Consider the following 16,870-nt stretch of genomic DNA (forward strand, 5'->3'; position numbering starts at 1 on the left):
TGTTGTCCGAAAACAATTTCCCTGACCCCTTCTTCAGCCTCTTATGCACTGGACAGTTAAATGCGTAGAATTAAGTTCTCTCTGAGCTACTACTGTTCCTCAAGCAGCCTCTGAGAATTAAATACTAATAGTCCTGTAAAAATGCATCTCTTCTAGCGTTTTTACAGCGTCTTATTCCCCTTCTTCCCTCCCCGCCACTCCCCTCCCCCCCAAAACCCAACATTTCTTTAGGCAGCATGAACTGGGGGTGATTTTTAAATAATCAGCCATATCATTGAACAAAATACTTTATTGAATATAGGTTCGGCTTCATAATGAAAGCTGATGATATAAAAGATTTCCAAAGGGCATTTGCCCGCTAATATACAAAGAAAGCCTCAATATTTATTGAAAGAACAAAAAAATGCTGTGCTCTATAACTCATCTAGGAGAAAATAAAAACCTACGGGGACAGGGTGAGTTGATTGTTCTTGGTAGACGTCCAGTTTGTAACAAGCTAACGCCAAGATTAATGTATATTATTGTGATCCGTGTGGTTTTATGTTTAGAGCATCGGATTCCATATATAAAACATTGCAGTTTCTCCATTCCACATCATTCAAAATCGGGTGTACTCTGTAACCGGCCTCAGTGACACAGACACTACCAAAGTACACTAAAAAGGCAAGCACTGTGCAGTAAACCAGCTTGAATTCACGCCATGAATTGTATACGGTGCTGATTCCAAGCAAGCAGGATTGTACAGAAGGAAATTCCATCTGTGACTATTTTTAGCGCATATGACATGTCATTTATCTATTCGGTTTATTTAAATTACCAGGTTGGGGTTTATTAGGCAGCGTCGCAGCAATTGTATATATGTGTGCGGGGAAATATATGTATTCACTGCACAATAACACAAGCACAAGAAAAACACATGATTACATTGGGGTGCATGGAGGGGGGTTGTTTTTTAAGGTGAAAGCAAAGCAGTTGGACAAAAACAGGTCTTAAATGCATGATGGATGGCAAGAATAAACCATCAGGCTGCTATACTGTTTGTGATATTTTTGTTACAGCCAAGGTAAAAAAAAAAAAGTTACCTTAAAGTATATTTGGAAGAAAAAATACCTAGTCAAGAAATCTGCTGAGAAAGAAACGGTTGAAAATGCCATAAAATCCTAATATTCTTAACCCCTGTAATTCATTCTTGGTTTATATATATATATAAGCCAATTCCGTGTGTGTATATAATTGGATATCAAATTGCATTTGGGGGGTTTTGTTACTGAAAATTAAATACCGTCTCGGACAAGTGAAGAGGAAAATAAGAGAGAAAGGGAATCCCGATCTGATAAAATCTACCTTGAACTTGGGAATCGAGCATCAGGGAAGCACTGAAAGCTGGACAGACATTAGCATTAGCTGCCAGCGACCCACTGATGTATCCAGCTGGCAGGCTTTCCAAAGCCAACTTGGAGGCGCTCGGGTCCCAGCCTCCCTCTGCCTGCGCGTCCCCTTTGGCTGGCGTTTGGAGAGTTTTGTGAGCTAAGATGCTGTCTATACTGAAGCTTTTGGACTTCTCTGAGCTTTTCGAAGGCATTTGATCTGTCCCGGCTGCGGAGCCCACCTGGCTCTGATTGGCACTTGGGGAGAGCAGGCGTGCACCAGAGGTGGGTATATGCTGACATGCCCTGGCCTCTGCCAGCGCCGTCTCCTCCGCCTCTCCCTCCGAAGAGCTCTCCACCCTTTCCCCCTCGGGAATGCTTCTTCCCTCCTTGGAGGCAGGCGCAGGGACCTGAGCAGCTGCGCACCTGGATGGATGCGGATGGCCCCAAGGGGCAGGGGGCACCTCTGGCTGAGGTGGATCTGCTGCTGCCCGGTTGCATCTCACAGAGCTCGCTTTGTTCTCGCCTTCCTCTGCGGGGGCCAGTGCATCCCCGGAGGCGCAGGCTGGCTCCAGGGTCTCTTCTCCTGCGGATGCAGCCTGGCTCCCCCGGAATCTCTTCGGTTGCACATCAGCTCGGTAGCCAGCGGGCTGCTCCTTCCCCTCCTCTGCCTCCGCCTTGCCCTTGGTCTCCTGGGATCCTGAGGCTTTGGGCTTCCTTTTCCTCCGCCGGTAGTTCCCGTTTTCAAACATATCCAGGCAGCGGGGGTCTAAGGTCCAGTAGCTGCCTTTGCCAGGTCTGCCTTTCTCCCGGGGCACCTTGACGAAGCAGTCGTTGAGGGAGAGGTTGTGCCGGATGGAATTCTGCCAGCCCTGCCTGTTGTCCTGATAGAAAGGGAACCTCTCCATGATGAACTGGTAGATGCCGTTGAGAGTCACCTTCTGGTCTGGAGCCTCCTTGATGGCCATGGCAATGAGAGCGATGTAGCTGTAAGGAGGCTTCTGGGGAGGTTCCTGCCTGGAGATCACGCTGGTGGATGCGAAGCCTAAAGCAGCAGGCAGCCCAGCCCTGTCGGCCCCGTACAGATAGACCATGGAGGAGCCATTTAGCGGGCTGCTCATTGGAGGTAGATGGCTGCCGAAAACGTGGCTCATCGCGGACGTGGTTTTAGCTCCGGGTCTTTCCCCTGGCAGTTCAGAGAGGCGAAAGGACAAGGAAGAAACCCTCCAAGAGTCCACCGGGGAGCTGTTTGTGTGAGCTCAGACCCCAACCCTGCCTCAACGAGTTTGTTCTCCCTCTGTCCCGGCTTCATCGCTCTTTTTTTTTTTTTAAAGAAAAAAAAATGTTAAATAATTGTTGTAAGTTTGCTATTATATGTTGACTTAGCACTGGAAAATAAATTGTCTCCGATAAACAGTCGCTTGTGTTCTCAGCCCACCCACATTAATTAAAATATCATTGCTACAAAACTCCAAGCTCCCTCCACGTGTCTCTCTGGTACCAGCCAATGGTTCGCCGGGTTTGTCCTTCATTTGTTTATAGCATTAGTCTGTTGATAAGTCTGCCCACCCAAGTTGAATCAAGCTGTGTTTATTTGGAAAAATTTCCGGGCACCCAATATATAAACGCACTGATCTGATGTTTGAAATATCACGTCCACCCTTTGACGCTGTAAGCACACAGTCAGCAAAGCAGGATGTACACGGCTGGAGCTCAGAGGGAGAAGGGGCAGAAACCCCCGGGTAAAGGAGGATTTGGTTTTTTGAAAGGATCAATGCGGAGGAAACCAGGCAATTAAATGGAGCTGCAAGGAAGAACCTAGGGGTCTGTCTCTCTCTCTCTCTCTCTCTTTCTCTCCAAGTGGAGAACAGGGATGAATCCTCAACTGGTGTAAATCAACGTAGCTTCACTGATTTGCACCCGCTGTGGATCTGGCTTTTTGCCTTCAAACCTGCAGTCATAGAAGATGAGGGTTGGAAGAGACCTCAGGAGGTCATCTAGTCCAGTCCCCTGCTCAAAGCACGACCAACCCCAACTAAATCAAAATCAGTGCAGGGATTGCTCCTGACGCATAAGATAGACATCCAAGCAACCAGGTTTGCATCAAATATTCAGTAGAAAGCACGTCTGAAGACAGATGAAACAAAAGCCCGGGGAAGCGATCCAACCCGGGGTATGCTCGAATCGTGTGTCTGCTGCCATTTGAACAGGCCGCTTGTACAGAGTGATGCTAATCAAGTCTCTCTAACCTCAAGGGTGAGAAGGGTCCCCCCACGGCTAGTGAAATCCAGCAGGAGGAAATTCTGTAGTCGGACCTCAGGCCCGAGTGCCGTGTGAATGCAGGGGGGGCGCGAGTTAAGCAATCCTTCTTTTCGAGGAACCAAAATCGAAGGGGATTTTGATTATTATTTGGGGGTCGCAGTGGGATTGCAAGAAGCAACCGCGCTCCATAAAAGGCGAACTTGGCAGGCATGAGGGGGAGGTTTCGTATTTGTGAATGCAGGCCTGTTGCTTTATATTATGTACTTTCCTGTTTATACCAAGGATGGGGATTATAACAACTTTACAAGTGCACACAGCTGGCCGGTGATTACATTAGGCATTTGTGATGCTCTTTTTTGTATAAACGTTCAGGTTTTTTTTTTTAATTGACTGATGTAATGATTTTAATCAAAGGTACTGGCTGAGTCGGACTCAGAAAGAGGTGTCAGCTCTTTAATGAGGGCGATGAACAGACCCCCACTAAGCGTGCCCTCTAATGTGAAATGTCGACAATCAGTTCGCTATTCTCTTTGTGGGTGAAAAGGACAGATGCTTAGGGCCCTGTTGTGTCCCCAGTTTTTAAAACAGTCAGTGATGGGGCGGGGGAATCTGCTAAAAACCGATGGCAAGAGATGGCCCATGGAAACTGACTAACATACGAGCATTTTTAGGAAGCTGTGTAAAGGCAGATCTGAGTCATGAGTTTCTGTTCTGATTAGAGGCTGTTTGCCTGCCATCTCTTCTGGGAGCAAAATGTGCTCAGAAGGAAGCACGGGCCACGTCTCCTGTAGGGTCTAATCCAAACTCGAATGGCTTCCCTGGGCTTTGCATCGAGCCCAGACCGAGGGCCAATCAACTTGTAACGCCAGCACTCGTCTGAGTGGAGCAAGCAGGATTTGGCCGCCACCGGTAACTTCCAAACGTAATCGGGGAAATTAAGTGTGCCGTTAGAAACCAGAGTCCCGATCCTGTACCCCTTGCCCAGATAAAACTATGGACTCGAATGGGACTTTTGTCTGACTGCAGGATGGGGTCCTTACTGCATCATAAACATCACACTACTTTTAAAAGGGCTAGTTGGGAATTCCCTGAGGGTTATCCCCCAGGTGCCCAGCAGGAGATCAGAAGCGGGGAAGAAACCTGATTTGATTTCTGCATTTTCAGATGAATCCAGCAGGGGTTCAGATTAACAGGTAGAGAAAGCAATCCCCTTGCTTTGGATTTGCAAATTACTTTAAAAAAAAAGTGGATTTCTGATGTTCTCATTTGTTCTTATATATTGGGACCTCGCTTCCACAAAGTCTGCTTATTAATAGGATTGTGACTCTTTGATTTCGGGCATTACTTCGTAGAATTAAACCAGAGGGAACTAAATCGAGTCCCTAGGAACTCGGCACATTTCAGAGAGTCAGTAAACGGCAAACCCTTTTATTTGATATAAATTATCACATGCCGGGGGCGGGGGGGGCGATCTATATTAGCAAACGTCTTTCGCTCCCAGGAGCTGTTTGATTGTCCACATCCAGCGTGTGCCAAGAAAAAAAAAGTGGCCCTTGGTTGAGTTTAGACATCAATTCTCCTTCGTTAAACATTATTTCACATAAACCTTCCTTGTAAAGGGAGCTCTGCGCATCCGTGTCGGAGCCCAGAGGCTTTCACTCGTCTGACACCTTATCGACATCCGCCGCGGAGATTTTAAACGGGAGATCAACGTTTAACGTCGCCTCCCCCCCCCCCGGTCCCCCTGTCCCCCGGGCTTTATTTAAATTCTCACCGACTCTAGTGCGTCTCCTTGAGAAATCCAAGCAAGAAATATTAAAATAATAAATACTCCCCTGCGATGGCAGCGGGCCCGGGATACAGACACAGGCTCACACGGCCCCACAGAGGTTTCTTGCCTCACTTTTTTGTACATCGCTGCGCGCAATTCCCTCGGGAGGCGAAGAAGAGACGTTTGTCTCGGGTTGAAAACCACCCGTCGGAGCTTCCCTAACAGCTCATTCGCTCCCTGGGTGCGTTACCCTCTTCGGATGCCCTGACCTGACAGGGTCCGCTTGGGAGCAGCCATCGACGTGTCTGTAATCCGAGCCGCTCTCACTGCCACCGTCCGGGGCAGGAGGCGAGTGGCCGAGAAGCTCCGTGGGGAACTTTCTTTCTGCCTGCTGGGCACAAGAACCGAGACGTGGGCCTCCCCCAGGCTCTTTAGAGACTCCGTGGTGTGCTTTCGCTTCCCGACACCCGGGACTCGCGTCCCTTCAAGGCAGCAGGACAGAGGGAGGCTGTCCTAGCAGAGAGACACACTTGGCAGCCTAGAGGGTATTAGCAGCTTCTGTGGTCCCGAGAAGGGAGCAGAGCCTGGGGTGTAACATCTGTAGCGTTTCCCCCCCCCCCCAAGACAGTACCCCCTGCAAGTTATTCAAAACGGCCCATAGGCAAAATTTTCATACTTGGGGGCCTAAAGTAAGTCACCTAAACCCATATTTAGGCACCCCAGTAAAACGATCTGATTTTTAAAGGTGTTTCGCTTTAGGCACCCCGGCTTGCCCATTTTAACCTATATGGTCCCGTGTTATTATTCCCCAGATCGCCAGGCCTTGACATCATTATACCTCCTGCTTTGCATCTGAGTCCATGGTGCACTGGAGCAGCAGTCGAGTTTGTGCTCAGTGTCAAATGAGAACTAAAAACAGTTTGCCCTTTGCATGATGCAAAACGGGTGTTAGCGGCAGCGAATCCCTCTCACAGAGGCACTTGCTACCTGACGCCTTTTCATTTCTTTTTCCACGCCCTGCTCAGGGCTTTCAAGTTCTCCAGAGTCCACCCCAAGAAGGAAAAATAAAACACGAAGGAGGCTTGCAACGAGATGCTAAAGGGGAAGCGATGGTAAACGGGGGGTTGATATATTTGTGCAAACCTGGCAGGTGACTAGACTGTGACCTTAAGTGATTGTCTGGGTATGTTATATTTTTGTGAGTTCCTAAACGGACTGCATTTGAGTCCTGTAGCACAAAGGAAATTCGCTAGTTTGTTGCTTGGATTGGCAGAGCTGGAACAGAAATACACACTATAAAGAGCTGTTGGTTTTGAACACACACTTTTCTGATCGCAACTCATAGCCAACCTGTGGGACTCTTTGCCAGGGGATGGTGTGAGGCCAAAAGCATAACTGGGTTCAAAAAAAGAATTAGATAAATTTAGGGAGGATAGGTCCATCAAGGGCTATTAGCCAAGGGAGTCAACCCCATGCTCTGGGTGTCCCTAAACCACTGACTGACAGAATCTGGGGATGGATCAGGCGATAAATTGCCTTGTTCTGTTCATTCCCTTTGAAGCGCCTGGCACTGGCCGCTCTGGGCAGACAGGATGCTGAGCTAGATGGACCATTGGGCTGACCCGGCATGGCCGTTCTTATGAATTAAAGGTCATGGGAAGTGGGGAGGGATCAGTAAACTAGGCAGCAGATTTGAAGTCCCAAGCCATTTTGGCATTACAACGTCTTGATAGTGCTAGGTGTCCACCCACCATCCTCATTAGCCAAAATAAACCCCAAACAAGGCTGGGCCCAGCAGAGGTGAACTCTGCAACACAGCGACTTCCCTGATAGAAGCTGCTCTTGGCCCCCGGCTAGTTTGTACTTGAGCACAATTGAAGTATTGGGCGTGGTGCCTGAGCGGAGGCTACAATAGGGTCGGCTCCTTAATGGTGCGCTGGGATTTATGTTGGTCCCTCACCTGTAAGCAAGTACGCTGTAGGGCCCGATCCTGCCAGGTGCTGAATCTGTCCCTGAATGAGGCTTACAGGTGAAGGTGGCGTCACACCATAACATGATTGGGGATGGGGGAGTATTTGAGCTGGCAGAATTATGAGATCATCAGCAACGGTTGCAAGGGACGTGACTACTTTAAATGCTCTAAACACAAACGCAAAACACACAAGCAAACACACCCCGATTCTGCTCCCATCGAAACCAATGACAAAACTCTCATTGACTTAGGTCGGGTAGGATCCAGCCCCCCCCCCCCATAAAGCCACGTGAGTCAATCGTGTTGGAAAGAACTACAGTGTCCCACGCTATTCTGTGAGGACTCTAGGGTGGGCTACTTGGGGCGTTTGCTGTTGCTTTATTACTCTTGCAAAGCAAGAGTCCAGGCAATGTGACTGGACAGTTTAAAGATTTAAACTGTGTTATTTTTAGCACGGCTCTAATTCCCCTGGCTGGTTTAAACCACCTGGGAGACAATCATCCAGATCGGGTGAAAGCCCTTTTTTGAAAGAAAGAAAGAAAGAAAAAGAAAGAAAGAAAGCGACTTTAAAAAAACCCCAAACCCCTCACCAAAATCTGAACAAACTGGTGATTAGATTCGCTTTTCCAGCAAGCATCTCAGACCAGAGTCGGGAGAACACGCCGATTGCTTTTATAAACTATCAGGGACCTATTTCATATGGAAAGAAACCGAGAAAAACAAAAGTTCTTGTTCTCCTTGACAAAAGTCTGTGTCTACAGATGTAAATAACAGTGACTGTGATGTAGAGCTCTCCTTGCCCGGGGGGGGGGGGGGGAATCTGCAAGAAGATGCTGGAGTCTGTTTTCTGCTTGAAGATTTTTCGAATACAATGCAGAGGGGAAGGCAGGGGTAAAAACGCTACAGCTGTTTCCAAAGGGAGATAAGGGTGAAAGCTGATCGTTAGAGGGGGAAATATACGTACTGAAACACAAAATGTTACGTGTTTCGCACCAAAAGATTCCCAGGGATAGATTGAACTCTTAGTGTTTTTCACCAGAGCTCAGAGTTAATAATAACACCTACTTGGAATGTCTCTGTCTGGTAAATGGGAAAAAAACATGCTTCGATTGTAAGTGTTTGCTGGGTGTTATTATTCTGTTAGGTTTTCCTTTTTTGAAAGAAAAAAAAAGGAATCAAAATGAGCATGCCCGTATTATGCCCGAAAAACTAAGGTTTAAAAAGAGAGTCCAAGGCTGCAGATGAACACCCCTGCGCCAAGGCGTGCAATCGCTTATGAGATCGACGGCCCAATCTCACAAACTTTATCCTGGGCCCAAAATGCTGCCACCCACAAAGAGGAAATTAGCTAGCTGCTGAAACCCTGCCATTTTCCAGGGCCAGACCGTTGCAGCTTGGAGACAAGGAGCAGGGAGCCCTGTGAGAGAGACATTTAAGTGCTTTCTTTTCCTGAGGATTTTTATTTTATTGTTTAATGTGACAGGGTCTTGCAGGAAGTCAGCCACCCGGAGAAGGGGGGACTTCAAGAGACAGAGACAAGGATGCATTTGACCTACCTGAGATCATTCCCTTCGAGTGGAAATTGAATAAAAACCATTACAACGCCTTTTTTAAAAAAATGGTTATTACTAATTCTTCTTTGGGGACTTTGGTTTTCTACCATAGCCGAGATCAGGCGGGTAGGACTCGATATTGGGTCGGGAAAACAGCTCGAGCCTGAGCGATCATGAAAATTTGGAAACGCAAACAAGAGGATGCTGCCCGCAGTCACTGTTTAACGCGGGCTCCGCACTTCCCAGGGTCCAGTGTCATTCTGGAACTGTCCAGCAAAAAAGCAATTTTCCGGAGAGCCGCAGCTGGCGTGCCAAATGCCCCCAGAGGGAAAGGACTGGTAGCAGCAGCGAGTGGCTGCCCTTTCGGGGGAAAGCACCAGCCCCCGGCTCTGGCAGGAGCTTCGGGAGGTCGATACCTGCCACGGGGCAGTCCTTTATCCCGTCAGCTATTTGCAAAATGCGACTGCAATAAGATAATATCGTGCGGCCAGCCTGGACCGCATGTTGGCACATCGGCACTGAGGCGTCTATCTACACTCTGCCAGCCTGAGAATCCCCGGAGTGGTCCTGGGTTATTCAGCCCCCACCCGCTGCTAACCCCCATCAAGGGCCTAGTGCCCTTTAGACAAACAAGGGAAAGGGTCAAGCAGCAGATCACCTGTGCCTGCAACCCCACTCTGCGCCCCGGAGGCCCTATGTTGGAGAGAGAATCTGCCACTGGGAACTCTGGCTCAAGCAAGGAACCTGTTAGGGAGGAGAAGTGGCAAGTTTAATGTTAGTGGCCCTGGATATTCCTCTGTCTCCCTATCTCCCCCCCCACACACACACACACACACGCGCGTGCAGGGGATTCTCACACCCAGCCCACCCTCTCCCCACCCAAAAAAGAAGCCCCTGATTTCCAGCTTACAGGTACAGAACAACGCGATGAGGCGACTGGGAGCTGGGGGGGGTTGGGGGGGGAGCTATTAAGCGAAAAATCTCCCCGATTTAATTTGAAGAAGGGGCGAGGATTTGGGGAGGTCGGCGGGGAAGGAGAGTGTATTCGCTCCTCTTTTTCCCCGCCTTGCTCTTTTATGAATAGACAAAAAAACTGGAGAATTTGGCAGGAGCAGCTCGGGTTTTGTAGGAAGGCTGTTGACACGGAGCACAAATGACTCCGATGGGCCATGTTGCGTTTCAACCAAGCGTTTCAACGCACGCTGCCAGAATTCGGCCGCCTATGGTATTTGCTAGATCAAAACCAGCCCGGGGAATATTGTCTGCCACGAACGACAGCGTATCTTCTCCGTCCAGCTATTCACCTTTTCGTCCTAATAGGTGTTTAGTGCTTTTTTTGATTTGCTTTTTTTTATGGGAGGAGATTTGCCTCCTCAGCCGTTTTTATTGTGCTGCATTTATAGTCTGTGATTCCATAGGTTAGCATGGGTATTTATTGACAATCTTTGCAGCTGGCATCTACATTCGTTGGGGGACGTATGTTATTACCATTAAAATTAGCTTGGTGGAAACCAGCTGTGTTTGAAAAGGGCTCCTAAGGCCATTTTTATCTAAAGGCTGCTTTCTTCGTTACCAACGTGCTAGACAATCCTGTGATGGTATTTTTTATTATTAATTATTATTATTACTAAGCAACAAGGAGCCACTGCATCTCTGAAGCATGTTAAAGTTGTTTACAAGGGATCTGAAGGGAGAGAAGGCTGGTAGCTTTCACATATCCGCTGTCAGCCCCGGGCATTTATAATGAGAGCTCAGATTGGGTATGGGAAGCAGAAGATGAAGTCAGACGAAGCCAGATCTTTTGTACAAGAAACGAATAAAAAAGAGAATGCGTTCAGACAGTGCTGCAAAATCATCCTAATATGAACTTGCTGGGATAGTTCGTAGGACTTCCTAACGAGATCCAGATCAAATGTTATTCCTTATTATCCCCACAGGATGTTAAAAAATTATTTTTCCTGTACACTGTTGTTTTATCGGGGCAACTGCCTGCAGCATACTGCTGCTGAACCGAGAGGTAACTGACTACATTCAAAGCCCCTCATAAGGCCGACATCTCAGTCGGTAAATAAAACTGTCAAGAAAAAGATTAAAATAAGAGTGATTAATCAGAACCTATCCTGATGAGGATTCTTTCACTCACATAATTTGCGGATTGGAGAATCTCACTCCAGGTTCAAGCCGGCCAATTGTCCTGGGTTTGCAAAGTGTTCTGCAAATCTTCCGATCCTGGGAAGCCCCTTTAAACTAAGCCAGGAATGCCTACATGTTTTCATTTCAACTATGCTATTTCGTCACGTGAACTGAGCCTTTGTTAAATAAATAATCATAAAAAAGAGTAATAAACCTTTAGTCTCCAAGAAATCTACTCGGTTTTAGCATCAACGTGTTCCACGTTTTCTGCCTGAAAAAATGGGATCAGGAAAACCTGCAAACACACACACACATTCACACATACATACACACACACACACACATGCGCCAGACTTTGAGCAGAAGAAAACAACATGGATTTATTTTAAGGTAAGTACAACGATTAAGACCACATAAGACAAACAAGCGTGAAGTAGAATAAAAACAAATAGTTCTCAGGAATGGTCAGGGTGGAGACTATTATACAAAACATCACACTGTCGTAAATAAAAAAAACGAATCAGAGACTTTGTCCTTTTTTCCCAAAAATCCACCAACAAAAATAAATTATTTCCTCGTCTTGTAAAAAGAACAGCTCTAAAGAGGAAGAAATTCTCTTGCATAATTGTACAAAAAAAAAAGGAAGAAGAAATCACTTGTAATTAACTGGGCTGCCAGGAATTGTTGGGCAACATAAAAAAAATAATCCAGTGAACTCAACTTTAAATATTATATTAATGGCTCTGAAAATTAGCCTGATTAGAAATCCACACATTTTACAGCACAATAAGAGAACTTAAAATACCCAGGACATATATTTATATATAATATATATATAATTTTCTTTTTAATCGCATAATGGTCGCTGTGATATTGGTCCATAACTTATTTTCGGAGACCTCCTATACTTTAGCATATAACTTTGCCACTTTGTTTAGATAGCTCTCTATATATTTTAAAGATATCCCTTTTCAAGTAGAATTTACTTGTTTGGAATTTACAGACGATGGAAGAGGATTAAGGGTCTATAAACTCTTTGGTTCCCAGGTCCGCTTAGAGGTTGTAAAAGTATTTCCTTGTGCAGTCTTAAGTGTTTGCTTAATTGGCCTACCCAGGAGAGTCAATGCTAATCAATACTTAGTGCAGTCATAGGAATAGGGGGTGGCGTGGCGGTATATGGAGGGCGTGGATCTATAGGGGATCTGACAGCTTGTGTTGCCGCTCACCTGATGCTCGTTGAGGGTCGAGCTCTCAATCCCCAGCCGGTGAGAGTTGAACATGTCCCGGACGGTCGGGAAAGTCTGCTGCTGGGAGCCAAACGTGTGCCCGGAGAGGTGGTTGAGCTCGGTGCCGTGGTTGAGGTACCAGGAGGCTGCCGGCTGCCCGGGCCCGCCGCTGGGATGCGGGTGGCTGGGGGTCAGCGCGCTCTCCTGGCTGGAGGCCAGGTTCATGGTGGCCAGGGGCGAAGAGGTGCCGTTGGGATGCTCCGAGATGGCTTCTTCCAGCGCGGCGGGGACGCACATGTGGCCCGACCTGTCCCCGGTGTAGAGGCTCATGGCCCGCATGCTGCAGTGGTAACTCCCGCTCGTGTCCACGCTCTGGCTGCACGCCTGGCTGTAGATGGAGGGTTGCGCCTGGGGGTAGCCCAGCGGCAGCGAAGCCACCAGCCCTGCCCCTGTCCGGCCGGAGGCGGCGCTCCCGGGGCTCAGCTCCCCCGGGGGAGAAGTCCGCAGGGTCATGATGTTCTCCACGCTGAAGCCCGACAGCCCGTTGCCGGCCGGGTGGTGCTCCGGCAGGGAGCTCTCGGTGGACACCGACGGGGTGGAGGCCACGCTCCTGGGGCTGCCGCTGCCCGGGCTCAGCGTCTCCACCTTGGTGATGACCGGCAGGTCTGGCGAGGAGGCCTCGCTCTTGATGACCACCTTCTTCTCGGAGGCCTCCTTGGAGATGTCCGGGCTGGAGATGCCCGGCGCCTTGGGCTGCTCCTTGGCCTGCCTCTCCTCCTTCTCCTTGGGCACGTCTTTCTTCTTGAAGCGCCGGCGGCGGCGGAGGAAGCTGCCGTTCTCGAACATGTTGTAGGAGTCCGGGTCCAGGGTCCAGTAGCTGCCCTTGCCGGGCTTCTTGTCGTCCCGGGGCACCTTGACGAAGCACTCGTTGAGGGAGAGGTTGTGGCGGATGGAATTCTGCCAGCCCTGCTTGTTCTCCCTGTAGAAGGGGAACCGGTCCATGATGAACTGGTAAATCCCATTCAGGGTGATCTTCTTGTCCGGGGCGTTCTGGATGGCCATGGTGATGAGAGCAATGTAGCTGTAGGGAGGCTTCACCAGGTCCTTGGGGGCCGCCGGCTGGTGGTGATGGTAAGGCCCGTAGGAGCGGCCCATGCCGGCGGCGTACTGGTCAGGGTGGCCCGAATAGACGCTCATGGGGCTGGCCATGTTGCTGTAAGTCCCCGCGGTCCGGTAGTAGTTCTGCTCGCTCAAGTAAGGCACCACTCCCAAGGCGTTGGGGTCGGAGACGGAGTAGCGAGCCTGCATCATGGATGGGGCTCCCCCAAATCGCAAGGCGACGCGACGAAATCACCGGGGTCCGGGGGTGGGGGGGCGAAGAGGGTAGGGGTTTTGGGGGAGAGGGACTCACCCCAACGGGATTCCTCTGCAGAGGAAGGGGTGAGAGAGAGGGAGAGTCTCAAACACAAGCTGCCCAAATCCAACAGGGTCCTTAGCAGCAGTAAATCAGCAGCATCCTTCGGAGTCGCCAGGCGGAGCGTGCAGTGCGGATATCTAGTGATCTCTCTGGGTTGTTGTTTTTTTCAGAGGTGGTAAAAGCTGCTGCTAAAAGGGAGGCAGAAGCAGGGAATAATTCTCGCAGGCAAAGAAAAGTCTTGAGGGGGGAAAAAAGATAATTCTTGCAACAACAACAAATTCTTCTGGGAGGGAAACCACCACCACTTCTTGCGAACTCGGAACCAAAATAAACTCTAGGGCTGTGGAGGAGCGTGTGAGAGTCCAGTGTGTGTGTGTGTGTGTGTGTGTGCGTGCGCGCAGAGCCACCGGCGAGCCCCGCAAATGCTAACTCCCCTTATAGGGTTTGGGAAAGTTTCAAAACTTTTCTTGCTGAAGGCGAGTTTTTACTCCTCGCCGGCCACGCCTCTGCCCCCGACTTTGAGCCAATCGCCGCGCACTTTGGGATGGCTTTGTCCAATCAATGGGCAGGGAGAGCGAGAGCGAGAGCGAGAGGCTGCGGCAGAGCAGCGGGGCTGGGACCAAGGTAAACGCACCGGGGCTGCATCTTTTCGAAGGCGTTGGAAGGTAACGAGCATCCAGCGCGGCTCATTCGTGACTTTTGGTTGCTCGCGGTAGGATTTTAAAGGACATGAAATGTAACGTATGAACGGAATGGGTTTTAAGCAGTAAGCCAGGCCAGGTTCATGACGAGCTGATCGCAATGATCAGCGATCACTGAAAACACTTCCCCGAGCGCTGTATTATTCCTCCAGGTTTTAAACGGAGGAAACCTGGAATGCTGTATAAACACAGAGCTTCCCATTTAAAATACATTTTAGTTTAAAATCAAATCACCCTCCTGTCCGTGGGTGGCTATTCAGAAGGGGCTGAGCATTTTCTTGGGTTCTTTCTCACACGCTTCTTGTAGCGTAGCTACCTATAAAAGCATTAGCACTGAAAGCTAGGGGATGGCACACATCACGTTTCATAGCGTACGCTATCAGATCAAATAGCCGGCACAGGGATATTTGGAGGGTAGCAAGTTTGCAGCTCCCTCGAACACTTTCAAAAGATTTGAGCAAATAAAAATAAATAAATAAATAAAAAAGACCCAGGAGAAAAAGACCCACATCGAGATGAGTTTTCTTGGGTTTGTGAAACCCGCCCCTCCTGCTTTCCCTAATGATTTCATTACAGGCAATCAGATTCGGTTAATTAGGGACGCATGCTCGGGGAGTGCAAAGTCCTGCATTTGCAAAGCTTCTGCGAAGTGCGCTGCACTGATGGCGGATAACGTTTCTCTCCAACGCAGCCAGATGAAGAAAGAAATGACCTCTCCTCCCGCCCCCAAGTAAAATAAAAAGCAAAGAACAAAACCACCTCCCTCTGGATCCAAATTTCTGAAAGGTAAATTTAAATTAAAACGGAATAAAATAGCTACAGACCCAGTCTGTGTCCGCTGCCTACTGAAATAAGGCCCTCCGTCTACAATTTACTTCATGCGACTTTTGAAAAGACCATCTAACAATTTGTGCGGAGCAAAACTCAGTCTTCGGGAATCGGTAAAGCTTCAGACAGAGACACATTTAACAAAAAGCGAATTTCGTGTATGTGTGTGTGTGAGAGAGAGAGATGTCTCCTTATTTATTTGAACAAATGCACTCAGTACATAACTATCAGGGATCCAAGTCGGGTAGGTATTGCAGGGCTAATGGTCCTACCTGAGAATCACAAAAGCTCTCTGTGAATGTCTTAATACAAAAGGGAAAGTTTTTTACCCAACACTTGAAAATCCACCAAAAACCTGTAATGGAAATTGATTGTAAAATGCAGTTGATGTCTTGGAAACTTTCACCTTCGTTTTGATGGCAATAAATTCAAATGACACGCTTCGATTTCTTTAGGTAGAATAAATGCCAGGGTGATTTTCACAAGAGCATAAAAAAGCAAATTAGGTTAGCGTTGCTGGTGTCTCATTTAAATGTACTAACGGAGAAACGGGGTTTATTTAACAGGTTTTTAAACGACTTCCCATTTTTAAACTTCAGCTTTCAGTACAACAACACTTCTGATCAGCCCCAATTGTTTTAAAGCACACAATAAGCATAGGGGGACTTTTAAAAAAAATCATACACAATTTTAAAAAGTTGTAAACGTCCAACTCCGCCCAAAGAAACACTGGCGGGTTATAGCTCTTTAACCTATTATTTCCTAAAAGTTTAAGTTTTGTCTCAACAAATAGCCTGGTTACTAAACCTTACCTCCCATCAGTTCACCACTCTCAAAACTTTACGGAGCGTACGTTTCTAAAGAAATCGAAAAGACGCCCTGTGCCCCCGCATCACGCATTTGGAAAATCTGTGGAGCCTAAGTCCAAAGGATCTGAACAGCTACAAGGCAAAATAGTTTCAGCCCCAAACGAGAGAGAGCTAGAGAGAGCCTTTCAACCAAGAGCGCAAAGGTGGACAAGAAATATTCTCTTTTCCTTGGAATGCTCCGGCTCTTTTTGGTTTCCCCGTTAGGACTCCCGGGAGCAATGTTTGTTTATTTGAACAACAGCTTCTACGTGCCTAGAGGTTTTGTCTTTAAATTTTTTATTTACCCTGGGTGGACACTATAAAACAATACTCTGAACCTTTCCACTACCAGATCCCCCCCTTTGAAATGTCCTTGCAATCTTGGAGAATGTTTTTTATGAGAAACAAGAACATTGCAAAGACCCGGTTGCAAAGACTGGGATAATCAGGCAGGAGATTTGTCCCATTGTTTTTTTACAAAGGCAACAACAGAACCAGTTGCTTTCTGGTAGCCAAGTGAAGCTCTCCTCAAACATCACCTGAACTCTCCCCCTGAAAGTCTAGTTTGCTCACTTTGTGGGTTTTGGTGCCCTCTAGGGGATACGCAGGAGACTGCAAATATTTTTCTCTGCAAACGTTCAGTGCATTGAATGGTAAAAATGTCGGTGCTGACACCGTGTGGACTTATCCTGGCAGAGCAGTCGTAGTATCGAAAATTTATCAAATGTCAAGCACGAACGTGGTCTATTAGTTTTCGGGGGGGACTGTCCTGCGGCCGTGTGTCAGTAGGTG

At 48.0% G+C, this 16,870-nt stretch overlaps 2 protein-coding genes across 2 annotated transcripts; both read right to left on the minus strand.

The window, feature by feature from the left end:
• Positions 1 to 380: 380 nt before the first annotated feature.
• FOXL1 (forkhead box L1) lies at positions 381 to 3,358 on the minus strand. Its single transcript, XM_074969194.1, has one exon. The coding sequence runs from the start codon at positions 2,519 to 2,521 to the stop codon at positions 1,265 to 1,267; it is 1,257 nt and encodes a 418-aa protein (XP_074825295.1). The 5' UTR covers positions 2,522 to 3,358; the 3' UTR covers positions 381 to 1,264.
• A 7,802-nt stretch (positions 3,359 to 11,160) lies between these two features.
• FOXC2 (forkhead box C2) lies at positions 11,161 to 14,352 on the minus strand. The gene has a single exon (XM_074968858.1). The coding sequence runs from the start codon at positions 13,593 to 13,595 to the stop codon at positions 12,189 to 12,191; it is 1,407 nt and encodes a 468-aa protein (XP_074824959.1). The 5' UTR covers positions 13,596 to 14,352; the 3' UTR covers positions 11,161 to 12,188.
• Between the last annotated feature and the right edge of the window lie 2,518 nt (positions 14,353 to 16,870).

The sequence above is a fragment of the Natator depressus genome, chromosome 12, assembly GCF_965152275.1.
Source record: "Natator depressus isolate rNatDep1 chromosome 12, rNatDep2.hap1, whole genome shotgun sequence".
Taxonomy (NCBI): Eukaryota; Metazoa; Chordata; order Testudines; family Cheloniidae; genus Natator; species Natator depressus.